This window comes from Nicotiana attenuata, unplaced genomic scaffold (genome assembly GCF_001879085.1).
Source record: "Nicotiana attenuata strain UT unplaced genomic scaffold, NIATTr2, whole genome shotgun sequence".
Lineage (NCBI taxonomy): Eukaryota > Viridiplantae > Streptophyta > Magnoliopsida > Solanales > Solanaceae > Nicotiana > Nicotiana attenuata.
Genome location: NW_017673769.1, coordinates 50,898 through 70,808, shown reverse-complemented (window position 1 = coordinate 70,808; position 19,911 = coordinate 50,898). Strand labels below are relative to the sequence as shown.

The following is a 19,911-nucleotide window of genomic DNA, read 5'->3' as shown; positions in this document are numbered from 1 at the left end:
AATGGCAATGCATTGTCTTTAATGGAACGAATGTGAAAAGAGAGAAGGCGTTTTAGAGCAAGTAAATATTAATAATTTTGCCTTTTCATCTCAAATACAAATATCTCATAACAAGAAAGAGTATTACAATGTAATACAAAACACTCCTGACAGCGTATTATATAGGTTTTAAAACATACAACACTCACATTCAGGAAAAACCAATTAAAACCCACAACTCAAACCAATCGTGTACGGCTGTACCAATTAATAATTCAAAGAAAAATTGGTTCTTACATATACACAATTGCCGTAGCAATAAGTTATAAATGATAAGTAACAAATTGAAAAAAAAAATCATATAAATGAAACTGAAATTGAAAAGGGTGGAATGATTTATAGGGTTGAGTGAGACGTATGAATTACAGGTTCAACTTTGGGCCTCATGTTTCTTATTGATGTTTTACAAAGGCATGACTTTAATCCATTTTTTCACGCCTTCAAGCTATATCTCAGTCCATAAAACAACCAGTCAGTTCTTCTGAAAGAAAAGAAAGATGATAGTTGGATCGATGATCTTATATGCTGGAACGATTTTTTGGTCCTCGTGGTTCCTTCTTTTGGAAAAATATCCATGTCAATACTATAGCACTTTATTATGACCTTCTTCAGTATCATCTTAAATATTTCAAGGACAACTCTGCATAATATTTTTGCCAAGTATAATGTCCAAAACAATAATATTTTATACGCATATAAAAAAGTCTTTTAACTATTAATGTTTTGAGATCATCATATCATACAATGAACATCTATCCTAATATTTATAGAAACCAGATTTTGAAAACCACAAAGAACATACTAATTAAATAGTGTAAAGTAAGTAGAACCCGATTTTGTCACTTTCTTCTTCAGTCGTCGCCCTGGAGTTGACATCTTCATATGAAACTATTTGATGCCAAAACACATCACATTGTGCGCGGAAAAGTAAGTTTTTATGTCTACCTCAACAAATGGTTCAGTCTTCAGTAGGCTGCAAAAGACTTGTTGCTCACTTGACATTTTTTTCGAAAAAAAATCTGCAAGAAAGTCTTGAAAAAATTGCTAGAGAAGAACAGAAATCTAAAGTTGTGCAAATTTTTCTAGGTTTGCAAATCTTCTCAATAGTCCTACTGATTGTTTTGTATCACAATGTAAAATCTATAGTGGAAGGGAGGATCCATGTGATACTTCATTAAGTTAAGAGAATATGGGTATCTGTTATGGGCTCTTAAAAGCAAATTCACGTTGCATTCAAGTTTCATTATATTGCCAAGCTAGCAGACTGCTCCAATAAAATTGTAACCGCATAAACTTTGAATTCAAATTGAATTAGACTCCTTTTAAAATCATAGTCAATTATCTAAATCGTCTCTCACTGTCGATTCAGAGCCACCTTCTCGTAATGGCACCTTTTGCAAATGAAAGTTGCTAATTGGAAGCAAAAAAACTAACGCCGTAACTATTGAGTATGGTTAATAGTTATTAACCCTTACTTGTACATTCTTTATTATTGTACAATACTCAGCTAGTAGTGTACTTGGTAGTTGATAATTAGTTGGTCAATTAGTCAATGTATATATATATACTTGTACAGTTGAGTAAATAAGATGAGGGTTCACATTTTATACAAAAATAACTTCCCGTTCATCTGCTCTCTCTACTTCTTCTTCTCTCTTCCTAGAACCTTCCATAAGACTCCATGGGAGCTCTGCAAATCTGAGCTCATTTGCTTGGTTTGTTATGGTATCGGAGAACGGGGTGTCAATTCAAGTTTCACTCATCATTTCAAAACGCTATTCTGAAATTTAGTTGAGCTTCGTCGATCTCCAGATTTTCGATCGCTGTGTTTCAACCTAATTCTGAAATTCGTCTCAAAATTGACAATCTCTGGTTCGATTAAGGACTTTACATTTCACGATTTCATCGATTTGAAACCTCACACATGGCTATCAATCAAGGTGAAGAAATGAGCCCTAGCACGAGCAGAAACGACCAATCCGTCATCGATGCTGGTAATCCCCTTTACATTCACCCTTCTGATAATCCCGGAATGACTCTAGTACCAATTCGGTTTGACGGAATTGGATATCGCTCATGGAGAAGGAGCGTGTTGCGAGCTCTGTCAGTCAAGAATAAATTAGGGTTTATAAATGGGGAATTTGTGAAACCTAGCTCCGATTCCCCTCAATCCCGCCAATGGGAGAGGTGCGACGACATGGTAACCTCGTGGATCCTCAATTCCCTCGCCAAAGAGATTTCTGATAGTGTGGAATATGTAAGCAACTCAGCTGAGTTGTGGAGGGAGTTAGAGGATCGTTATGACCAAAAGAATGGAGCGAAACTGTATCAGATTCAGAAAGAAATCAACGACCTTACACAGGGTTCCTTAGACATTACTGCGTACTACACACGTATGAAGAGACTGTGGGAGGAACTGAGCACCTTGAGTGCTAAGTCTTAGTGCAGCTGCAACTGCACATGTGGAGCAAAAGAGACCATGCACAGGCAGAACAGGATCGAAGACTTATTCAATTTCTGATGGGATTAAACGAAGTCTACACAATAGTGCGAGGGAGCATCCTCATGATGAAGCCCCTGCCTTCTATGGCTCAAGCCTTCTCTCTCTTGGTACAAGAAGAAAAACAAAGGGAATTCAAGCCCAATAATCAGCTCAATCTAGACTCTACTTCATTGCATGTGAATGCAAATCTACAACATCAAGGTTCATTTGGAAGCAGAAACTTCAGGACAAATTACACAGCAAACAATGGTAACAAAGGTCGACCATTATGTGATTACTGTAAGAAACCAGGACATACAAAAGAAAAGTGCTATAAGTTACATGGATACCCCCAAGGTAACTCTTACAATAATCAGAACTTCAATCGTGGCAATGCACAGTCATACAACCAGGGGAACAACCAGACTTACAAATTCGAAAAGGGAAAAGGATCTGTGGCAAACGTGCATGGGATTCCAGCTGATATGGTTCATGAAAATGGGGGCAGTCAAGATCTGCAGGAAAAATCAGAGTGTCAACCTGACTAAAGAGCAATAGGGCAAATAATGACCCTGCTGCAGCATTTTCAAGTAGGAAATGTGGGAGGATCTCCTAGCAATAACAACATCACTACTGGCAGTGCAAACTTTGCAGGTATTGTTGTCTGCACTTCTTCTATTGACTTTGACAAGCCCTCATGCAAATGCTTTGAATCAAAGACTAATCTTTGGATCATAGACTCAGGATCATCTAATCATATGACCTTTAACAAACATGCACTCACTAACATTACTAGATTGCCTTACCCTTTATTAATAAGCCTACCAAATGGTTATAGGGTGAAAGTTCTTGAATTTGGAGATGTGGTACTGTCTTCAGATATTTTCCTGTATAGGGTCCTTTATGTTCCATCCTTCAAATATAACTTGATTTCAGTTCACTCCCTTGCAGTACATCTTAAAGGTTTAGTATTGTTCAGTGATACTCTTTGTCTGTTGCAGGCCCCTTCAGTGAAGAGGCCTCAGGTGATTGGTAACAGCAAAGAGGGTCTGTATTATCTCTATTCCAGGTGCCTGAAGGGTAAAAGGACCACCTTACCTTTTACCGTTTCAATTTCTCATTGCAATTGCATTCCTTCTTCCAATGTAAATAGTCATGAGTCCATTAGTCATGCTCATTCACATAACACTCCTCAACCTGTAAATACTTCTATTTCAAATAATAAAAATGAGTCTTCATGTGTGCTTGGTAAAGATGATGTGAATTTTCTTTGGCATAATAGGCTTGGTCATGTTCCTTTTGTTAAAATGAAGGGTATATCATCAATCCCCACTAAATTTGCACCAAGACAACCTTTCATTTGCCCTATATGCCCTATGGCAAGACAGACCAGACTTCCATTCCCTCAAAGAACCACCACTACATCAAAACTGTTTGAGCTGGTCCACATAGATATATGGGGACCTTACCATGTAACTACTCATGATAACCACAGATATTTCCTTACCCTTGTGGATGATTTCAGTAGGTCCATTTGGACACATCTGTTAAGCTGTAAGAGTAATGCTCTTCAGGCCATAAAAGCCTTTGTAGCTATGATTGAAAATCAATTTGATACATCCATAAAAACCATTAGATCTGACAATGGCTTGGAATTTATAAGTCATGAAGCCTCTTCCTTTTATCAGTCTAAAGGAATCATACATCAAAAAACATGTCCCTACACACCACAACAAAATGGTGTAGTAGAGAGAAAGCATAAATACCTCCTGGAAACTGCCAGAGCTCTCTTGTTCCAGTCCAAACTCCCAACCAGATATTGGTGAGAGTGTATTCTGACAGCCACTTACCTGATTAATAGACTCCCAACAACATACCTTAATAACAAATGCCCCTATGAGATACTGTACCAAAAGAAGCCCAATTATACTCATTTGAGAAGCTTTGGCTGTCTTTGTTATCCTACTGTACCCAAAATATAGAGAGACAAGTTTGAACCTAGAACCAGCCCTCATATCTTTGTTGGATACCCCTTTGGGACAAAAGGATACAAAGTGCTAAGCCTAACTATCAAGAAAGTTCACATTTCTAGAGATGCCATTTTCCATGAGAATATTTTTCCTTTTTTATTGAACTCTACTGATATTTCCTTCCCTGCTGTCCTCAAAACAGTCTCACTCCCTAACTATTCTGAAGATAACAACAGTCCAGCTTCTCCTACTGACATTGTGCAAGGTCCTGAAAGTATCACATCTCCAAGGGTAGAACATCACTCTGAATCATCTATCAATAATGCACCCTCTCCTAATAGTGACAATTCACAGAGTCCACTTGCACATGAACAGTTAGAAACACCAATTCTAAGAAAATCCAACAGAATTCATCAAACTCCTACCTACCTAAAGGACTATGTTTATCAATTGCCTAAAAGTGTCACTCAGTTGTCTAATGTATCTCACTGCACCCCTTCACTAAATGCCTTGTTTTCTAGTCACCATCACATCACCTGATGCTCTATTTTCTGAAAGTCAGCACTTGATGCTAAGTGTATGTCATGATGGTGAGCCATCCTCATATGAAGAGGCAGCCCTCAATCCTGCTTGGCAACTAGCCATGACACAGGAGTTTGAGGCTCTCCATGCTAATAACACTTGGGACCTAGTTCCCTTACCACCTGGAAAGCAAGCAATTGGCTGCAGGTGGGTATATAAGATTAAGCATAAAGCAGATGGAAGTATTGAAAGGTTCAAAGCTAGGTTAGTGGTAAAGGGCTCAACAGGCTGGGATTGACTATACTGAAACTTTCTCCCCTGTTGTGAAAATAACAACTGTCAGAGTCCTGATCATAGTAGCTATTAAGAAAGGCTGGGACATATTCCAATTAGATGTAAACAATGCCTTCCTCCATGGAGACCTACATGAGGAGGTATACATGGAGGCTCCACCTGGACTTGCGGTTGATCAGTCTACTTCAAGTAAAGTAGTATGCAGGTTAAACAAGTCATTGTATGGCCTAAAACAAGCCAGTAGGCAATGGTATGCAAAGTTGACTGAAGCATTGTCTTCAAAAGGGTATCAACACTCTGAAAATGACCACTCTCTTTTCTGCAAGACAACTCCCACATCCATCATTTTTGTGGCTGTGTATGTTGATGATGTTATCATCACTGGAACTGACTCAGATGAGATTGGAAGCTTGAATGTTTTCCTTGATCAAAGGTTCAGAATAAAAGATCTGGGGAGGCTACATTATTTCTTGGGCTTGGAAGTCCTCTACAAGCATGATGGAGTTCTTATATCTCAAAGGAAGTTTACATTGGATCTGCTAAAAGAGTATCAGGTTTTTGATTATAGTAATGTCTCCTCATCTCTTGATCCCACTATCAAGCTAAAGGCACAAGAGGGGAACCTCCTACCAGATCCTACATACTATAGAAAGCTAGTAGGCAAACTTAATTTTCTCACCAATACCAGACTGGACATAGCCTATAGTGTGCAGCTCCTAAGTCAGTTCATGCAAGCCCCAAGGGACACTCACCTAACTGCAGCATTCCACCTCCTTAGGTATCTCAAAAATGATCCTAGCCTGGGTATATTCTTCTCCAACAGTCCTGATTGTTCAATCAAAGCCTATTGTGATTCAGACTGGGCTGCTTGCCCAGATTCTAGAAGATCTGTTACTGGATACATTGTTCTAGTAGGAGACAGTCCAATTAGCTGGAAATCTAAGAAGCAAGAAACTATCTCATTGTCATCAACTGAAGCAGAGTACAGGTCCCTCAGAAAAGTCATTGGGGAGTAGTGTGGTTGAGCAGGCTATTTGCAGAGCTTACTCTTGCCCAATCAGAACCAATTCAGGTGTTTCGTGACAGCCAGTCTGCTATACACATTGCACACAACCCAGTATTCCACGAGAGAACAAAGCACATTGAGGTCGACTGTCATTTTGTGAGGAACAAACTACAAGAAGGCCTCATTTCTCTTCATCATGTGAGCACTGGTAATCAACTGGGTGATATACTCACCAAGGCCCTCACAGGCGTCAAACATTCAGCTGTTCTAGGCAAGTTGGCTGTGAAGGCCTCACCTCCAACTTGAGGGGGGGGGGTATTGAGTATGGTTAATAGTTATTAACCCTTACTTGTACATTCTTTATTATAAAGAACAGTTGTGACTATTCCAAGAAAACATGAAACGCTGGCTTGGTTATTTTTTTGAGAATATTGGTTATATTTCTAAGAAGGATATTTTGGTAATTCAACTTTTAGGTTTAGGTTTCCCATTTTTATAATAATATAGATAGTCGTCCTTGGTACGTTAGTGTACCATCATCCATGCCAAGAGCAAAAGCCATGGTCTTATGTTTATGAATCCCCTCCTTCAACTGAACCAACAACGGATCGTCTCACTGCTTCCCCTTGACTTCCACAACAAGCGATGATTCAGCCCTATTTTGCACAATCACCCTTCCTTCACTAGAGTCCGCCAGACGAACTCCCAAACTAGCTAACCAATGAACCTGTATGGCCAACGGCCTTTGGTATGCCTCCAAGTGGTCCAAACTACCCATAGATTTTCGGCTAAGAGCCTCCGCCACAACATTTCCTTCCCCGGATGATATGGAATATCGATGTTGTAGTCTTTGAGTAACTCAAGCCATCTTCTTTGCCTAAGATTAAAATCCTTCTGCTTGAAAATTTATTGAATGCGCTTATGGTCTGTGAATATATCCACATGGACCCCATACAAATGATGATGCCAAATCATTAATGGCAAAACCACTGCCGCGAGCTCTACGTCATGTGTTGGATAGTTCTTCTCATGATTCTTGAGTTGCCTAGAAGCATAAGCGATCACCTTGCCATATTGCATCAATACACACCCTAGTCCGATACTCGAGGCATCACGATATACCACAAACCCATCTGTACCTTCTGGTAGGGTCACACCGGTGCTGTAGTCACTCTTGATTTCAACTCCTGGAAGCTCCTTTCACAAGCATCCGACCATTGGAACTTAACCGCCTTTTGCGTCAATTTAGTCAACGAAGAGGCAAGGGTAGAGAACCCCTCCACAAATTTCCTGTACTACCTAACTAAGCCCAAGAAACTGCGAATCTCTGTTGGGGTTGTAGGTCTAGGCCAATTCTTCACCGCTGCAATCTTCTAAGGATCAACCTTAATTCCTTTTCTAGAGACAACATGACCCAAAAATGCCAAAATTCACATTTCGAAAACTTCGCATACAACTTGTGCTGATACAGAGTCTGCAGAACTGCCTTGAGATGATCGGCATGGTCCTCTCAACTTCGTGAATATACCAAAATATCATCAATGAACACTATCGCCAAAAAGTCGAGGAACGGCTTGAAAACTCGATTCATAAGACCCATGAAAGTTGCCGGGTACTTGTTAGCCCAAAAGACATTAGCAGAAATTCAAAGTGCCCATACCGGGTTCTGAAAACTATTTTCAGAATATCGTGCTCCCTGACCTACAATTGGTGATACCCAAATCTTAAATCAATCTTGGAGAAATACTTAGCACCCTGCAATTGATCGAACAAGTCATCTATCCTTGGCAGTGGGTACTTATTCTTGATTGTGACCTTGTTGAGATGCCGATAGTCAATACACATTCTCAGTGACCCATTGTTCTTCCTTACAAAGAGTACCGGTGCGCCCCAAGGTGACACACTCGGCTGGATGAAACCATTTTCTAAGAAGTCCTTCAATTTGTCCTTTAGTTCCTTCTATTCTGCCGGTGCCATTCTGTAGGGTGGAATGGATATAGGTTGCGTGCCTGGCATGACATTGATTTGAAAATCAATCTCCCTGTCTGGTGGAAATTCATTCACAACAGGCACGTACTCAAGTGTAGGTGACTCAGCATCGGTGTCTGTAACTCGGACCAAATGATAAATACACCCCCGGTTGATCATCTTTCTGGCCTTTTGGAACCTACCCTCCGACACTCATCATCCCCCTATCATTCAATAACTGGATCATTTTGAAGTTCAAACCTAACGGTTCTTGTTTGGCAATCAAGCTTGACAAAACATGAATAAAGCCAGTGCATCCTCATTATTACATCAAAATCAACCATCCCCAATTCAATAAGATTGGCCATGGTGTCCCAACTACGCACCGTGACAACACAATCCCTATAATACCACGTTGCCACAATAGACTCAATAACTGGAGTAGATACAGAGAACGGTTCATGAAGCTGTTCTGGTTCTATCCCAAATCCCATAGCAACATAAGGAGTGTCATATGATAAAGTGGAACCGGGATCAATAAGGGCATATATATCATGAGATTGGATAGTCAATATACATATGGCAACATCCGGAGAAGCCTTTACACTCTGGCAATACCTTATAGCACAGAAACGGTTGGGTCGTCCCGAACTTTGTGCACCACCCCTAGCTGCACCACACCATGCGGGTGCTGGAGTGCCTCGAGCTGGAAGAGGTGTTGCGGATGTAGTAGCTGCTAAACTGGCTGGTTGTGTTGCACCCATGCCCGTTCTCTGGTCGGACGAGCGGCAATCCCTATGAATGTGACTCCTCATACCACACCCGTAGCATATGGTCTGGTCCATAAAGCAGGCCCCAAAGTGCATCTTCCTACACCTAGGGCATGGGGGCCTCTATTGCTGCTGGAATCTCCCTCCAAGCCGACCCTGCTGGTAGGATCCCCAATTGCCCCTGCTGGGCCTAAAATGGTTCCACTGCTGCTGACTGGACCTGATGGCTATGCACTAACCAAAGACTGAGCAAAAGAGTGGGCTGGCCCTGACGACCCTCCCCTAAATGCTAACCTGCCACCACCACCACCATAAGGACCACTAATATTGCCCGATGTTCCAGCCCTGTTGCTACCCTCTCGCTCCATTCTATTCTTCAGTTTGTGGGTCTCTGTGGTTTGAGAAAATTCTACCATCTTACAATAGTTCATATCAGAATTCAAGGCAGTTGTAGTGGCCTTACTAATAAACAAGGGGCTGAGGCCCTGCACAAACTGACGCACTCTAGCCTCCATAGTGGGAAACATGTAGATGGCATACTTGGACAGGCACGTGAACCTCATATGATACTCCTACACACTCATGATACTTTGTTTCAGACTCTCGAACTCGGCAGCACATGCTGCCTTAGTCTCGGCAGGTAAGAAATGATCAATGAAGGCGTCGGCAAACTCACTCCACCTCGCCAGAGGATTCCCCACTGGGACTCCTCCCACATCTCAAACCAAGAATAGGCCACGTCTTTTAGGTGGTAGGAGACCAACTCCACTCCCTCATCGTGAAACTCAGAGAGTCTTGTACATCTCATCAATAAAGTCCTGGGGTCCTTCTCGAGATTAGTACCCGTGAACACTAGAGGATCCAACTTAAGAATCTGTTCAACCTAGATTGAGTGGAATCCCCATTCTGACTGGAAGAAGTAGGTGCAACATTCGATCTCTGGGCTTGTGAAGCCATGATCTGAGCCAAAATCTGTATGTCTCCCCTAAGGCCCCCATCAGAAACACCGAGATCGGAAACTGGGGCTGGAGGTGGAATATCTGCACCCTCAGTAGGAGTAGGGATTGGTGCAGTTTGAGTAGGAGTAGTAGAATCAGGTGGTGTAGTAGCTGGAGAAATATCCTCACCCCTCGAGTACTTGCCTGCATAGTTAGGTAAAGAATAAACAGCCACTCCTGGGGTGGAATTGTCTCATTGGCCAGTTCTTGTTTTCTTCCTAGGCACCATGTATGGAAAATTAGAGCAATGCACGAGTTAAAGGAGGGACAGTATTACAATCAGCTCTATCGCACTATCTAGAACATCAAGAAGGGTATCATTAATAAATGCCCAAGTAGCCTCCTAATTATAGATGTGGTCAACAACACACCGTTAAGAAGGACTCTACTAGACACAACTCTGAGACATCCTAGGACACTTTAAAACCTTAGGCTCTGATACCAAGATTGTCATGCCCTGACCTCGGGGAGTGTGACCGCGCTCAATCGAGATACCCCGATCGAGCAAGCTTGCACAATGCATTATTGGGGCCCACTGGGGGTCATTTGTGTTGTTTATTTATTTACTTAAATGGTAACTATGTACTCAGTCACATCCATCATTTGCATATCATATTTCAGTCTCAGTTTCCATTTATTCTTGCATCATGTATCATGGTTTTAGGCTTTTTGGCTTGAGATTGGTGAGCTTGAGAGACTGGAGAGATTGATGACTGAGTTGGGTCCTGAGAGTCGTGTTATGAGTGAGGTGTTGATCGGGCTACACGCCATAGCCAGCATTCTTGGCATTATATATATTATTATTATTATGGATCGAGCTGCACGCCGCAGCAAGCCTTACAGGGTTTATATATTATTAGTATGGGATCAGTGTCACGCGCCGACGTTGGGGAGCACGACCGGTGCTCAATCGAGATACCCCGGCCGAGCAAGCCTGCACAATGTTGTCTACCCAACTCACTGATGAATAAGGAGAATGTACATTTCATTAATTAGAGAGTAAGAGGTCATGTGTACAACACCAGCTCATTGCCATTGGTTACCTCATTAACAAGTCTCCAAAATAGTACACTATACAATAGTTTGAAGTGGAACATGTCATACAATTACAACATTTTTAGTTTAACTTTCCCAAAACAAGATACAACCCATAATATGTCTCCGGAGCCTCTAAAAGAAACAAAAGAGTGCTAAGACAGTTGATGAATGGTGATTTTACCATTTATTTTAGTCTCTTTCCTTTAGTTTTTATGTCCGTTAATTATAATATAAGGTTGTTTATGGTGTGTATTTTTTGATTTCCAGGTAAATGATGCCATGAAGAGAGTTGAATTCAGTTGAAGTGGTATTGAGCAAAAATGATTAAAAAATGCAAAATTCCTTCAGTGATTCCGCATTTGCGGAACACGTTCGCTCATGTGAAATCGCATCTGCGAGTGGAAGGTCGCATCTGCGGAAATGGGCTACATTCCACTGAGAGCGCATCTGCGGTTAGTAATCCGCACTTGCAGAGTCGCTTCTGCGATGATATGGTCCGCATCTGCGGAGAAGGAAATTCCACATAGGTGTCATATCTGTGGCTGGCAGACCGCTTTTGCGGAGTCGCACCTACGATGATTTATTCTGCAGGTGAGATCAACGGGCTTTAGCTGAGGACAGTGTTGGCATTTCACATTTTCTCGATTCCAAACACACAAATACATGACCTAGCTTATTGGAAACACATCTTTGGCATATCTTTGGCTTATTTTTCAGTTCCTAGACTAGAGAAGACAAGTTTTGGAGCCAGGGTTCTTGTACACACACTTGGGTCTTGAATATTTGAATCTTTTGGTTGATAATTTCTTGCCCATTTATGTTCATTTCTTCATTTCCTTACTTTGTACTGTATATCTAAGTGTGTAGTAGTTTTTCCAACACTTGAATCTTGTTTATGAGAATATTCATATTTAAAGTGTGGATTAAATATCTTATTGTGCTTATGTATTGAACGACTTTTATCTATATTGAAGTGAGTTATTGTTTCTGTAATTATTCTTGTTCTTTAATGTTTCCAAAGGGATCAGCTAACCCTAGGACTCGCCCATTTACTCGAATTAATTTTGAGAAAGATAATTTTGGGCTGGAAAAGATTAATTAGCAAGAACATGAGGCATTGACCCTCACTTTATAGATTCTACCTAGGGATATGATTGAACTACTTGTGGCCATATTCAGGTGTGCTTAATCTCTTAAATGTTTTAGGGATAATTCAATTTGGACATCTTGTTAGTCTTTGGAAGAAACTAATATAGAATTATTACCCGAGGCTAATTAACATCAACTCGCTCATATTTGTAAAATCGTGAAATACATTGGATCGTTACTTGCGTGTAATTCGCCGTGTATCCATGCTTGTAACCATTGATCATTTTATTTGCTTTCTAGGTTAGTTTATATTTTTGCATCTAGATATAAATATTTTCTCAAAACTTTTCTAAGTGTTTTGCTTAGCATAATAAGTGATAATTCTCTTACACGCCTAATCGCCTAGATATTGTTCTCTGTGGGATTCAACCCCGACTCATAGTTGGGTAAATTATATTGTATGCGATCGTGTCTAATTACTTTTTAGTAGTAGATTTTGACGTCACCAAAACTGGCGCCGTTACCGGGGAACAATTTTGCGTATTTAGGTTGTTTGAGAAGTAAGCGTATGTGCTATGGTCCAAACTTGTGAATATTTGTGTAATTATTTTTCTTATCTTGGTTTATTTTCTTATTTGTTTCTTGTTTATTTTCTTAGTTTTTGAAAAATGGCATCATGCAATGAAAATTGGTTGGATGGTAGTTGTTCATACTTTGATAACCCTTGTCCTTATTGTGGAGGACCACACTCTTGGAAAAATTATTTAAATTCTCCTGGGGGTGGATTGTGCGCACAATCTCAAACCCATGAGTGGAGTATTTGTGATTAGTGTGGTCATCGAAATGGTCACTGGGATTATTGTGCTTATTTGTCCTTCCCTTCCACAATATCCCGCTGTGATGATTCTACTTTTTGTGATGAAAATTATAGGGATATAGAAATGGAATAAGTTGAGCATGTTCAAAATGGAGGGTTCAAGCTCATGATGGAATGCCTCCTTGAAGGAGGAAACAAAGATCAAAAGGCCTTGGAGGAACTTTTGGGAAATAGTCTCCAAAATGATTTGGCGCTGTTGACGCCCCCTTTTTTCTCGCAAAATCGGGTTTTCGACATTTGAGAAGACAACTCTATTCCCGTGTGGGAATTGGGTTTTTGGAATTGAAGAGTCGCCACCTAATGATAAAGTGCATTAGGACACTGAGAGTTTTGAGTTTGAAAACTAGAGTTCGGGTAAGGGCTAGAAATTATCTCGAGGGGAAGGTGTTAGGCACCCCTCAAGATCCACTAGTGTGGTTTCCGGCCATGCTATGTTGTGACTTTAATGCAAATAAGTATACAAATAACTTCACACTTAAGGGTTACAGATAGATACGTAACAAGCATGTTGGAATCAAGGTCTAGATGATCTACAATTTGTTTGAGGGAGGGTCTAAATGCAGAAAATTAATCAAGACAAAGAATAAAAATTTAGGGGAAAAAGGAATAATGCAGTAAAATTAAAGAGGGGTTTTGGGTAGTTGAAAAGACAGAATTTTATTGATATTAAACAAAGTCACATAAAGGAAAGGGGGTCCTAGGTTTGTAAAACACATGGATCATCCACACACACCGGTAATCAATCGTACGCATAGTGTTATCATGTGATCATCATCTCCATGTCTACCATTCCCACCCCGTTAAGGTATTTAAGCGCGGAATGGTATCATTACCTACTGCATGCTATTACCCATCCCACCTATCAGTCCCGGAGGAGTTTAGGACCACTAATCCTAAAAGGGAGGGAGCTTGGCTTTTCAGGGGTTTTAAAAGGATAAAATTCTAGGGCGACAAACAAAACAAATAAAGCAGTTAATGGGGAAATAAGAACAATTAAAGGCTCAAGTAGGCCTCCTCACTTAAAGAAACGAATTGTTTAGCATGTCTTACACATACTGTTTAGGTCATTAATTAAAATTAGCATAGGAAGAATTGATTTACCACATATTTCCCAGATAGGGAGTCCAAATTAGTCCTGCTTAGATGTAGTTGCCGAAAACTGACAGTTGATTAATTATCTAACTATTTGTATGTTAAACAGGGCCTATAGACATGATATCTATTAATCAAGGGACGGAGGAATAACTGATTGCAAAAAGTCATTAGTTATAAGCTCTACGAGTGCTAAACAATTTGCCACTGATTTTAAACTTAGGAACGAGTGGCGATTCTGATTAAGTTGATAGTTCCTATAGGCATGCTTTCTAGGTGTAACTGATTTTGAGCAGAGATCCTATAGGCAGGTTATCTATATGTAATGAGTTATTTTAACTCCTATAAGCAGGCTTGCCTAATGACAAATGTATATGCAAAGTGCAGGAAGTCCTATAGGCATATTATTTATACAATATGCAAAGCTTCATTATCGATTTATTGCCATGGTATTATTACAAAGTGCAGAAAACCTATGGGCATGGTATCTATGTGAAAAATGCAGGCTTTGAAAGTGATAACCCTATGAACATGGTTTCTAGGCGAGATGCAGAATTTTAAAGAGTAAATATCCTATAGACATGGTATCTACGTGAAAATGCAGTGTTTGAAAGTGAATATCCTATAGACAGGATTTCTATGTGAAAATGCAGAATTTGAGGTATTATCCTATGACATGATTTCTATGTGAGATGCAGAATTTAAAGGGTGAATATCCTATAGACATGATTTCTACCCCTTTGGCATGCATTCAGTCCCATCCCCTTTCACTATACCCCAGTAGTTATTAAAAGTTATTTACAAAGCTTATTACAGACCAAGCGAATCAGAAGAAAATAAAAAAAATTACATCAGTGATTACATCTACATCTAATCAGCCTAATCCGGACTCAAAGTCTAATAATATGAGATAAACCAACTTCCAGGATCGGATTTTCAAAGCCTTTCTCTTATTTGGGATGTGTCAAAGTTCCAAGGAACTTCAAGAATTCCAGGCAATGCTTACAGCTCAAATATCATTGCAGAGTTAAGAACATAGTCCAGTGTGGAAGGGCCAACCCTCAAATGTCCAAGTTCAGAGGGAACTCGAGGTCCCAAAGCAAGGCTCATAGGAGGGGGGCAGAACTTAGAGACTAGGAGTAAGTGCAAGTGCAGTAGAGGGGAAATGGCAAGCTGGTGGTCATGCCAAGCATTTTGGGGTGCTGGCACACCCCTGACCAGCTTGTCAGTTGAACTTGGGGAGTTAAGACCTATTGAAGGTCAGGTTCAGCCTTGGACAGCAATAGGGATGCTGCCAGGCTATACCTTAACTCAGCATACATGGGGGAGTGGGGATATGGGGATTCATAACAAGCAGGACTCAAGAAAGGAGCAGGCAAGAACATACCCAGCAATGGGACATACTGGCACACCCTTTAGCCTACTTAGGGGGGTTAGAACTCAGTTCATGAGCAACAATTCTTGTTGCCATACCCTGAGTCCCCACTTACAAACGTATGGGGGTAGATGGGATGGGGAACTTGTGTTTACAAGAAGTAAAGCAAACAATAGCACATAAGCATTTCAATGTCAAATTCTGCAGAAGGTAGACATAGGCGAAAAGACTGTAAATAAACACATTGGGATGATGCTGAGAATTGAATCAAGACATACCAGTTTTTAAAAAAGATAAGCAAAGAAAGCGGCGATCTTGTGAAAGCCAAAGTGCAGACAAGAAAATTCAGAAAAGGTTGTGAGAATTATAAGCGTGAAGTCTGAAGTGTATTCAGTGGGTTGTGAAAAGAAAAGGCCTGGTATTTATAGTGTGAAGTCATGAGAAATAAGGTAAGAAAATAATTGAAGTTTGATTTTCAATCAGTCACATAAGACTCCCTTTAGTTAAGGGATTCAAATTCAAACGGGTATAAAACCTACTAAGGAAAGAAATTAATCAAACTCTTTGTGCAAAGCATGCAATTGAGGGTAAATACATAAAAGGTTATTTTAAAGACAAGGTTTTCTGAAAGTACACGATTGTATAATTAAGGAAAGAGAATCAATTGATAGCCACGAAATCACAAGTCCAAATATTTGGTGTGAAGAAAAAGGTTTTACTCAAGGAAAATTAGTACAATCAATTAAAGCCCCCAAAAAGATTCTGATTCAATTACTAGTTGAAATCCTTTTAAGGAAAGATTCAACACACATATAAAAGCACACAGACATGCCTAAACACGAAGAATTTTGCCATGACCTTGTAAACTCAGTAGAAAGAATCGAATGAGGAGATGGAGAGGCAAGTAGTCAAAAACAGGCTTAGTGGCTTCTTTCAGAAGCTCATAAGAAAGCACGCAAACAAGTTAGGGTTTCACGCATAGCATAGATACATAACAGATCTAAAAGGAATCGGAGAAAAACCTCGAATAGTTAGGGTTTCGAAAGAACCCTAGAGTGAGAAAGGCTTTAAAAAGATCCGATCTAAGTCAGATAAAGTCAGAACCAGACTCAGGAGACTAGAATATGCCGGAGCAAGGCCGGAAATGGCCAGAAATGGCCGGAAACCTCGAGTCGGCAAAGATTTGAGTGAAGACCCTCGAAGTCTGTCCTCGATCCTTCGAGCATCAGGCTCACAGGAGCAGTAGGAGGTGAGTATGAGGTTTCCATGGCCTAAGAAGCCATGGATTCCGGTGGGAATCGAAGGGGATTAGGGTTAGTTTTGGTGGCGGCGGCTAGGGTTTGAACGGGGTTGCAGAGAGGATTGGAGAGGAAAGGGATTCAAGGGAGGCGGGTAAAGGGGAAATGATTTAGGGTTGAGGGTGTTGGTGGAATAAAAAAGGAAAGGATGCATGTGAGTCATTGATCTGTTAGATCAACGGCTGGGATTAAAAGAAAAGGCCTGGGCGGGTTATTTGAGTGGGTCAGGGGCGGGTAATTTAGGAATTGGGTCAGGTTTGAATCAAAAATAAGACTGGGAATTTGGGGGTTTGATTTTGGCTAAAATTGAAATGGTAATGGGCTATATATTAAATAGCCAATTTCTCCCTTTTAATTTAATTAAAATAGATAAAAATGATTTTAAAAGCAAATTTAAAGCACTTATTTAATTAATAATATATAAACGTTAATCTAAAAATACTGGGAACAATTTTATAATTGTAAAACGCTATTAATCCTAATATAGGCCATAATTGCAATTTTATGCAATTTAGCTTAAAAAATATCAAATAAATTTATAAAAATATGCAAAAAATCACCTTAATTATATTGTGGTGTAAATATGAGGATGGAAATAAATTACTCACCAAAATGATAGTATAAAAATATGTATGGAAAAATTGGGTATCAACAGCTGCCCCTCTTTACCGGGGAAGGATGAAAGAGTTGTCGGGTAAAGATATGATGGCCAATTTTGACCGAAAAAAATGATATGAAAAGGTTTTGACCGAGCTCTAGCTCCTGAGCAACCTACATATCCCTAGTATTACAGGAATCAGGTCATATGTAGTTCAGGATACATCGGCGGAATATGCCGATGAAGGTTTTGAAAAGGGCGGACGCAATATTTAGGTTGGGAAGGATGGTCAGGGACCGATGGGCTGCGAGAACCGGAGCGAGATCGCTCCTGCTGTAATGGCCGTTGCCGGCTGGTGTACCTGCAGATGAGCAATACAAACATATCGTGCATAAATTTAAACATGATGCAAGTTCCCGTTGGACCATGAATGCTGTCTTCGGACGGGCAGGATGACGTCCTCAGACCATGACGTCCTGGGCCATGACGTGTATAATAAAGGATTTGCAGGCTATGAAATGACGTTCTCGGGCTATAATAGTGGTGCCTCCGAACCATGATGCCTTTGAATAATGATGTGCAAAATATAAAGCGGGGGGTCCTCAGGCCATGGCATGGCGTTCTCGGGCTATGAAAATGATGCCTCCGAACAATGACGCCCTTGGACAATTTGGCGATATTTCAGCCCATGAAATGCAGGATTTGGCGATATTTCAGCCGATGTATAGCAATAAAACTAAATGGCGATATTTCAGCCGACAGGAATTTAAACAAAGCTGGCATTTTTCAGTCGATACAGAGAATTAAATAAAGTTGGCGATTTTTCAGCCGATGCAGGATTTAAATGAAGTGGCGATATTTCAGCCATGCAAAAAATGTAAGTAAAATGGCGATCTTTCAGCCAATGCAAGATTTAAATGAAGTGGCGATATTTCAGCCATGCAAAAAAATGTAAGTAGAATGGCGATCTTTCAGCCGATGCAAGATTTAAATGTAGTGGCGATATTTCAGCCGATGCAGGATTTAAATGAAGTGGCGATATTTCAGCCATGCAGATGGAGACAGAGCTTAGTCTCGGAAGGCAGAATAGTAGCCTTATGCAATGCAGAGAAATGCAAATGGCGGTAGAGCTTAACCTCGGAAGGCAGAATAGTAGCCTTATGCGATAAAGAAAAATGCAGATAGAGTAGAGCTAACTCGACANCAGCTCACGCAGCCCCAGCAGTAGATAAGCCCTAGCCAAATGTCCTCCTTCATTTCCCTCAGCGTTTTGGCAATTCTCGATCCTCCGGATGAATTTTCCTTCCAGCTCTACCAACCCTCTCTCCAAATGTCCTAGACACTTGTTGGCGCTGACAGCCATATCCTTCCATTCCTCGATCAACATTTGATTTGCTTCTTGAATTTCCTGATGTTCCCTCTCGCACTCCCTGATCCTCTTGCGCAACTGGTTGTATTTAACCCGTATTTCAGCCCTCTGGTCGATGACCCTGTGACCTCGAATAGACCCGGGCTGTCCTAACCCAGCATGATCCTCTTCTAGCCAACCTGGATAGTATGGGGTGTAACCGGCATGATATCTGTCAGGCTCTATGGAATCCTTTTCTAGGATGATCTTGTTGTTCCACATGTGTTGAGCTTGACATTTGTGTGGACTATCGTCGTCTTGGAAATCAGCCATGAAATGACTCATCTTTTCGACCTTTGGTACGACTTGCTTTTTCCCGGCCAGCCTCATGACTCGGAGAGGGACATAAGGATAAGTTCCCCTCAGACCAATGAGTATAAGAAATGGAGTGTCCCGAGAGCGGATGATGAACTCTCCAGTGGGGAACCATTCGAACATCCACTGCACCTTGTCTTCTTTCAAGTTTTCAAACAACTCTACCCATCCTCGAGCATCCCCCGGCTGAGCAAACATGTCAGGCATATAGTTCATTCTCTTGGGATGGTGAAAGGCTATATGATCATTCCACGGCCTTCGCGGAAGCTCTTGACGGTATTGACCCCTTTGGAGATGTTCTATAAGCCATAGTTGGAGTAGTAAGTTGCAACCCTCAAAGTGACTGGCCCCTCGTTGACAGTTCTCCAAAGCTCGGTAGATTTCAGCAACAATCATGGGTACTATGCTGAAAGGCTGCCCTCCAATCCCTTCCATTAGTGTCTTGGTGACCATGGCTAGTCTGGTATGGATCCTAGCCTTCTTCATAGGAAACACTATCATTCTCAAAAAGCAGAACATAAAGACGAAAGCCCTCCCTGGATATGCCCTAGTGATGTGAGGGCGAATTCATCTGAATAGGTGCGGTAGGACTTGCTATGATCGTACCTCTCGTACAGATAGTCGAAAGGAATATAGGAGTCCTTCAAACAAGTCAAATCTGAGTTTCTCTTCAACCCCGTCATTTTGAAGAAACCCCTACCCTTGCGGTTTTCTGGCATGAGCAAACCCGGAGTCTCCCAAGGAATACCGGCTAACCCACCTATTTCTTCGA

The 19,911-nt window shown here is 40.9% G+C and overlaps 1 protein-coding gene across 1 annotated transcript; it reads left to right on the top strand.

Moving 5' to 3' along the window:
• Positions 1 to 1,963: 1,963 nt before the first annotated feature.
• Positions 1,964 to 2,482, top strand: LOC109217227. The gene has a single exon (XM_019381458.1). The coding sequence runs from the start codon at positions 1,964 to 1,966 to the stop codon at positions 2,480 to 2,482; it is 519 nt and encodes a 172-aa protein (XP_019237003.1).
• The last annotated feature ends 17,429 nt before the right edge of the window (positions 2,483 to 19,911 follow it).